The 8950-nt window shown below is 35.0% G+C and overlaps 1 protein-coding gene across 1 annotated transcript; it reads left to right on the top strand.

The window, feature by feature from the left end:
• Positions 1-427: 427 nt before the first annotated feature.
• Smp_069820 (hypothetical protein) lies at positions 428-7403 on the top strand (the record flags this gene model as incomplete). Its single annotated transcript, XM_018797648.1, has 4 exons — positions 428-624; positions 2983-3605; positions 6067-6162; positions 7113-7403. Exons 1-4 carry the CDS (start codon positions 534-536, stop codon positions 7401-7403), a joined length of 1101 nt encoding a protein of 366 aa, XP_018652669.1. The 5' UTR covers positions 428-533.
• Positions 7404-8950: the final 1547 nt, after the last annotated feature.

Genomic DNA, 8950 nt, shown 5'->3' on the forward strand with positions numbered 1-8950 from the left:
AAAATTTAATCCTGTAAACCAATGACAATGTACTTTGTCTATCATTTATCAGACAGTTTACTAGACCTAATTCTTATTAGAGTTGGGAGAGTTCATTCTCTGAATTTTATTCTCTTAATTCAACCGTTACAAGAAAGTACTCAGAAATATAAACCAACCTTTTTGGATCCCTAACGAACATTGAAGTTGAGCACTTTTAAAACGTCAGAATGTAGGACTGGCTAAGCGATTTCAATATTGTTTTTTAAGCCTTTTTTTCTGCTTGTCATGTCGAATATCTTTGTGAAATATATTACTCAGAGACTCTGACCCAAAAATAGTTCTGATGACTTTATAAATCATAATGGCGTCTAGTTTTTCTTTGATGTAAAAGTGCGGTTATTATTTTCTCCCTAACTTTACTTTTTGTCCGAATTTCTCTTTCTCCTTCCTAGGCTCTCACAAACTGTAATTGCATTGTAAACACTATAATCTATTATCTCTTTATTCAATTTGTGGACGCTAAAACTAATTTCTTCCTAATGCTGAACTGAATGGGTGCAGAACAAAGTGTTAGTCAGCAGAAGTCACATAATTTCACAAGATATTCGCAGCTAAATTCTTTCCAGTCAACAAAAGGATCTGGTAAGTATTATTGCTCTGAATAAATTGTAACTAATTATAATCTCTCTAACTTGATTTATTATCCTGGTTTTTGCTTTTATAACGTAATATAATACATATTTTTCAAGTGGATATACATATATATGTTACTCCAAGACGAATCCGTGGGGCTAGCTTCGATCTGAATTCATAATACTCCTTCATTATGAGGGGAATATGAATTTACTGACCAGTAATGAATTAAAATCTTTTAAAAGTGTGAATTCAAAGATAACCATGTCTTTCTATTTAATTCAAACTAACTAAAAAAACTCAGATGAAATCACAAATTCAAATATGTTTAGATGTAAAAAACGAATTAATTGGTTAGATAATCAGAAATTGATTGTCTACGAACATTAATAGCCAATCTAAATTGTATATTCGCTACAGATGCTCTAATGCATATGAGGAATATAGACATATTCAACTGTCTTGTGAGTAACATCTAGACATTTGAATATAGAGAAAGAATAAAAGATTGATGGTAGCAGCAGCTTCTACTTTAACGTGATTATCGGGCTTGCATATCAAGATGACTCAGTCGAACTAAATTGTATGGAACATTTATTCCTTTAGGTTTTACAGTGTTAGGTAGGTTGGTTGGACAACACTAAGCAACAGCTTATGGTTCGAGGGTGAAGTCGTACTGCTGACTGCACATAGTTCTGAATACAGTAAGGTTTTTTTCCTTAGAAAATCATCATTTTTAGCAATTCTGTCTGCTCATAACGGAAGGAAGGATTTAAAGAAGTTCCCCCCTGTAGAATATCACAGCTTACTCCAAGGATTTCCGTTTCCACAGTTAAGCCGTTTCGAAGCTCAGATTTAACAAATTAAAAACGTCTTAGAGAAAAGTCATGTGTGACTGACCTTAGATATCTCCCTTTTGAACTCTGCGTTCAGACTCCCAGTTCGATACCACCACTAACAATCCGGTTCTTTTTCAGGTCCCTTAAGATGAAATATTCTTCCACAACTTGAGGAAATAACAAGTAATAGCTTCTCTTATACCTCTAACAGCACTCAAATCACCTCCTTAATAATCGAACGCCATATTCACCAAATACTACTTCCACTTTCACCATCGACCCTCATTTTCTGTCTTTGATTTGTTCAATACGTGCTACCAGTGCCTAAAATTGAAGCTCAAAATATTTTATTCAATGTCTCCTGTAACCACACTTTAAGCTACATGCCGGAGCTTTCAATGTCCGAACCCTATATCGAACAGAACAATAGGTGTCACTAGCTTAAACTCTATTATTTCATGCCATCAATGTATAATGTATCTCTAAGAATCTAGCGTGGTCATTCACTTGACCTCATCTAACCAGTATGGTATGTCAACGTAATGCAACCTCTGTGTCTGGAGATGCATAAATATTGGTACAAGGAAGCACCAGATAAATATGCGTCGCACAAATCTCATTTGATTTGTGTGAGGGCTGTGATACTGTCCAGGTGTCGAAACCGAAGCAGGTGGTTTTCTTAGGGGACCACACCCGGAGCCTTTGACCAAAAGTCTGATCCACAAGGCAGTGGAGCATCGTGAGGAGATGCAGTCCCATGGTAGCCGGTGACCAATGCTTGATTCATACGCCATTGGTTTGGAATCAGGGTTTTCCAACTCCCCTAGGTGGACTTTCCGTGTCCACCGACCCGGTTAAGGCGCCGGACATTCGCTTTTCGTCCTCTCAATTTCGTAAACAACAGCCGTGGTGCGAGAAGGCAGTGAGTAGGACTTTCCTGTCAGAGGCTACATATGCGTGGCCATGTGTGAGCATTTCGAGAGGAAGAGCGGACTCTCCCCACTCTCGGCCGTACCAGGGCATTTGGGGGCAACGGCACTTTGTGATCTTGCCGGTTTTGGTCTAGCACTAAGTCTAAAAGCCTGAATTCACAATCTTTCGGGAAAGAGTTAGGTATCATTATGGAAAGTACCTTATTGAGAGGTGCATCTTCTGTGACTTTTTGGCCTAATAATGGTAATCAGTGGTTTAGATGCTAGATAACGTGGCTCTCACCAAGTCACCATGAAGCAGAACCATTTAGTTTCACTCTGTTCTATTCAGATACTATTCACTCTTCTATCTCACTTGTTGTTCTTGGAGTAAATTTATTATGTTTAGTTTTTTTTGTATTGATATTTTGTCGTTTTGACTCGTTCACTTACCTCTCATCCTGTTAACTGCCGTTGTTGCTATGCTGTTGTGAAATATAACAATTTGGACCGATACACATCTATCCCAAGTTATCCATTGCTATAACTGACTGACTAGATCTCATTTCACTTCGAATGTCATTCTTTTTATGGATGTACTGATTTATTGTCCTTAGGTCGTTCTTCATCTCTACCTTCTTCGCCTCAATATGATTGGCATCGTTCATCATTACCGGGACTTGCTAGTACTTCGTATTTGAACAACACTAACAACAGTCGCAATTATGGTAGCTTGCAAACTCCTTCTAAGCAAAAACAGCAACAACGAGGTTCTGTATCTAGTCTGCCAAAAGATACTCTTGCTTCATCATCAACTGAGCTGGGTTTAGATATATGTCAAAGATCTTCTTCGACTAAATCGTTAACCTACTCCTCATTTGACAAGTTATCCTCAACAACTAATCGCAGACCAGCTGAGGCCGGTATTCTGATTGTCAATCGCGGTCGACAAACTTCAAGTCATTATGATTTAAGTGGTAGTAGAGATGGTTGCAGCAATGATACCAACAATCATACAGAATTAGGTCGAGTTATGTTGAAAAAACTTCAACGGATTCCTACGTTTGAACCACTTTTATCTACTATGAAAGTACAGTATCATTCGTCAATGGCAACAACAATAGCGAATCAACCATACGCATCAACTTCTCAATCAATTCCATCCTTGTCGTCGTCAACGTCAACATCATTTAAAAAGAGGCAATTTATTCCAAATATTCCAGAGTTCGATTGTGAAGCGGTAATCTGTCAATTATCGATTATAGAGAAATATTTATGAATTTATTGAAAATAATTTTTATTAATGTGCAAATATATAATTTTATATTAATCTATGAATGAATTTCATCTTCACGTAGGTATGACTGATGATGGTTCTACAACTTGCTAAGTAGAAAGATTTTTGTTAGGTTTACTTGGTTTGATAAAAGTTAAATACAATTGTCTTAGGGGTGTGGCCCCTTAAGAAAACCACCTGCTTCAGTTTGGGCACCTGGGCAGTATCACAGCCCTCATACAAATCAAATGAGATTTGTGTGGCGCATATGTCTCTGGTGCTTCCTTGTACCAATATTTATGTGTATAAATAATAAATAATAACTTAGTTATATACGTAACATTTCTATTTGAATATTTATGTATAGTGGAGATTTGTAGCGCAGGTAGATGATTGTATCGATCTCAATGTGTTTGTTGATTTCTGATTGACCTGAGTGCCAAGCTTCTAAAAAATTTCTAGTGCTTTCAATATTCCATCTGTCCAAGATCTCAACATTTTCCCAGTCGAATGTGCGTCCACATTTGTCCACATGGATTAATATAAGCGAGGATATGTCGTGGTGTTTGACAGCTAATTGATGTTACTGTAGCGTTATTCTGATGAGATGTGGAGCAACCGGAACCGATGCATAAATGTACCGTGTTGTACGTTACGTATGACTGACTGACAAATTGTTCGCTTCTTCAAACTGTTGTCTATGCAACGCTTACAAGACGAAAAGAATCATATGGTTTGGAATAGGTTTTCGGATCTTAAGAAATTTTAAACACACCGTTAATTTTGAAATTGCTGCTTTTTCTCTAACTAATACAATTGGGAACCTATGAATTGAACAATAGATATCACTATAGTGCTATCTCATTCTACTTGGGGATACTCAACAGTACAAACTCACAATGTTGCATACAAACAGTCGTAAGACCTTTGCAGAATAGATGTAACATACCTAGTAGTGGAATCCAGGACAGACATTGTTATGAATTTTAAAACAGGCCGTTGCCAATTTGATATGATTTTATGTCCGGCTTTTTGTCACGTGATTTATTTACCAATCGGAATATGACTTGTCTAATCTTGACACTGTGCCAAATCAATGACTTTCAACTGGCATGACCAGTTTAGCGTCTTTATTTGTCCCTTGTCCGCCTAGTCACTTCCAATTGAGTCCGAAAACACCAATTGCAGCTTCTGCTATGCGAATCATTTATTTCAAGCATACTAGGTTTATATACTAGACAGACAGACAGACCACATCCCACCATAAAATAGGAAATAATATCTGCACAAGATCAAGCTATGACTCTGAACGTGGGAAACAGTAATCAATAGATTGAATATAATTTAGGAACAGTAATTCGTATAATAATAATAAATAGGTCAACATGAAGCTTATAATAAAATGAATATAGATACACACAACCGAATTGATCAATAGTTAAACAATAAGAATATATATAGAATAATCGTTGATTAATTGGTCCCGGAAAGTTACCCGTACTTATTTCTTCACTAGGATATAACAGACATTTCTTTCTATTCAGAACTCATCACCCGGCTGTATCTGCATCCCAAAGTTGATGTTCACTCCGGACTTCAGACAAAGTACCTTTCATTTTCAACATTGAACATATTGGCTTGGCTACTAATTCCAGAAAGTCATTCACATATGCAACAACTACAAGTTTTAATCCAGTTCATAGCCGACAATAAAACAATGCAAATGTTTACAAATTGAATTAAGATCTTTATATTTTGCGATAAACAACTTGTTAATGTTGGGATGAACCTGCAAAGTCGACAAATGCAGTCTGGGTATCAACCCCGAATCTTCAAAAACAAGAGGGGAGGTGTTCGGATGATCCTGCAAATTTCTCGCAATGGATATGACAAGCTCAGGAAACATTAAGAAGCATTTTATCCAATCAGCGTTTGATTAGAAGTTTTGCTAGAAATATCGCAAAAATGAAAAGTCACATGTAGAGGTTCTGATTGGTTGATTACTAAACTACTACTATGTTTAGTAGTATTCTAGAATTTTCAGGAAAACCCAAGGACTTCTAACATACTATAAAAACCGTATATTTTCTGTTCATAAAGGAACCTTTGGAATAAAGTGCTTCCCGCATATTTTGTGCCTTTTCTCTCGTGTTCAAGTCGCTGTGTATTTCTAGCTTGCGGGTTACGAGACTAGCTTAGTATCCAAGAATAGAGTTCAATCAACAAGACTTATCAGCTAACAATTATCTTCGCTATTCACTTTTATTCTTTTCCTTCATAATCTACCTTTTCGTAACATGTTTACACAATGTGATATCCTTTAACCTTTGAACTTGATTGTAATTAAAGTATCGTTCATTATTTACTTGCTATTTTATTCGTTACTTTTTTAAACTTTACTTTTTTTTTCTTTCTTACAAAAAAGTTGGTGAAAATGTCATCAATTTATGAACAATATTTGCATAAATATACTACTGAATTGTCACAAAAACAATCTGATCTTATCATTATACAAAATAAAGTGAGTAATATATACTTTTTTCCTATTATTTTAAACTACATTAGTTTTTTCATATTGTTAATCTGTTCACGACTAATGTTTTTGATACTGTCTTAGCTCTACGTTTTACTGTCATCCGATTCAGATACACACACACGCTTTCTGTATACTTACTCAACTTGATATCCAAACAAAAAGACAAAGAAATAATCGACAGGCTTCGATTGGTTACTTGAATAAGATATACACAAACCATAACTTTACATATATTTGTCTTTCTTACCTAAACAACAACATCTAAACCAAGACTTTGACTAGGTTCATAATCAGTATCTCTTAATGGTGTACCGTGTGTACAATCATTCACCTACTGTTTGACCTTTAGATTCATGAAATATCTAAACTGAACTTATAAACTAGTCAATCATGTTGGGTAATTTATTCAAACAAAGATTTCAAAATTTACTAATGTTGATTATTAATTAATCACTAGTGTAATAATAAGTTTATAATCTGAGGTTATCTTTTTCGTACACATTGATGAAATCGCATTCATAACTCTTCAAGATTATCGACTGTCAGATAATTGATCTGAAATATAATAAATAGTTATGGATACCACATTGATGAAGTCCAACGATTATCTCATACCATGAATAAAATTTCTTTCGCTATGAAAATTTCTGGATGATCGTTGCGCTATAAAACCAAATTGATTTAAGTTGAAAGTGTTTTTTAGCTGTAAAAACACAGGGTGATCTAATGAATAAATGGCCTACTGAACAGGACCCCTAAAAATACAGTTATCCAATTTTCCTTGGTTCATAATGGTATTCTAGTTGAGAATAATCTATGATGGATACAATCAAATTAATTTATTGTTTACCCTTTGTAGTTACTTGACAAAAAAACTGATTCATAACATGAATTTTTTTCTTTTCTTTACCTCTTGTTTTTTTCTTTTTAAACAGATTGATCGAGATATTTCACAACTTGTTGATACACTTCAAGCACGTGAAAAAGGTATCAGCAATAATCAACATTCCATTAGTTCAATATTTCAAAGTCCTTTCAATAGTCCAAAAAAAGTCAATACAACTATTAGTTCAATAAATGACTCTTCAAAATTATCCGGATCACAACAGATTGAAAGTATTGTTTTATTAACTAGTCAAATTTCATGTTTATTAACACAATGTGATGAATTAAGTAAACAATTAATGAATTCAATAAATAATTTAAATGAATTATTACCTGAATAGGATGTAATTAAGTTTTAATTGAGTAGAATATTTATGCATAACCAAATGGTTATTCATTCTCTGAAAAAGTGGTAGCTTACACTGTATCACGAAACGTCAGAAAATCTAATTTTTCTACTCATTGGGATATTACAAATATATTATTTATTTATTTATGACAATCTACCCAATGCTCAATTGATTCAAAATTATCAAATCCAAACTTGGTAATGATACCTATAAACTTGTAAATAATTTACTTTTCTTATATGATTATCTCGTTTGATAATAATAATGATTCTTTTCAACTGAATTAAAGTTTTATAACTGACGTTATTTTAAAATTTATATCAAGCAGTTAGAAATGATTGAAAACTGGGTGAATGATCTTGACTTTAGGTATTCATGCGCGAAATCGAATGTCTTGATTCCTTTTGATGGTTGAGCTGTTGTGGATGCTCAGTAATGAAGAGTTTCGTTCTAGGGTGAATCAGATGTTTAGTGCTTCTGGATTTCTCAGTGGCTGTCTAACTAAGATCATTCTGTGATTTACGCTATGGAATTAAGAAAACAGTCAATTCAGTCAATGAAATACAAGAAAAAGAATAAATTCGGATTACTTACAAGTAGTATCGTTATACCAAAAGGATGGGTAGGCTCTGGAAGAGATGGGAACTGTTACGTATCTGTGTAGCATAATTGATAAACAAGGAGGATCTGATGCAGATGTGTAAGCATGGGTTGAAAAAACAAGGAAAGCACTCCTATAATTGAAAAAGAACATCTGGAACTCAAACACAACTTTTAGGCGACACCGAAGTCAAAATTTTTAATAAGAACGTCAATACAGTTCTACTGTATAGAAATAAAACTTGGAAAACTACTACTGTAGTGAACAAGAACACAAGTGAGGATAGTCGAATGTATTTAGGCACAAAATTACAGAACGTCTCATTAAAATCTGACAACCATACAGTAAACAGTTAATTGGCAAACTATCAATCAAATGTCTCAATCTTGACTGTTCCTTCTGCAAATATCAGTCCACCGTCTCTGATTATTATTGTTCATACATTTTCATACCGACTGCATCCTGTCCCTGTTCTCTCCTTATCGATCTCCTGCTGAAATACATTCTATGCCCGACCTTCGTTATATACTACTGGTGTGGATATAAGTAGCCCACACTACACCACAACCCTCATCAAAGGGTACAGGTGTTTATGAACAGTTATCTACAAAAGTCTCTTCATATCCATTGGGCAGGTATCATCAGCAATAGCCTACTGTGGCAGAGAACGAACCACCTTCCAACCTAAAAAAATTCAGAAAAGACATTGGAGATGGATAAGGCACATATGGTGGAAATCATCAAACTGCATCTCGAGGCAAGCCGTAATACGCAATTTTCAAAGCAAAAAGAGAAGAGGTAAACCGACGAACACATTGAGGTGGGAATCGGAGGGACATATTAAAAGTGAATATCACTTGAGAACAACTGGAAGGCAGAGCCCAGGACAGATTTCAATGGAGAATCCTGGTCGGTGCCCTGTGCTAGCATTTGCTTG

The sequence above is a fragment of the Schistosoma mansoni genome, chromosome 5 (assembly GCF_000237925.1).
Source record: "Schistosoma mansoni strain Puerto Rico chromosome 5, complete genome".
Classification (NCBI taxonomy): domain Eukaryota; kingdom Metazoa; phylum Platyhelminthes; class Trematoda; order Strigeidida; family Schistosomatidae; genus Schistosoma; species Schistosoma mansoni.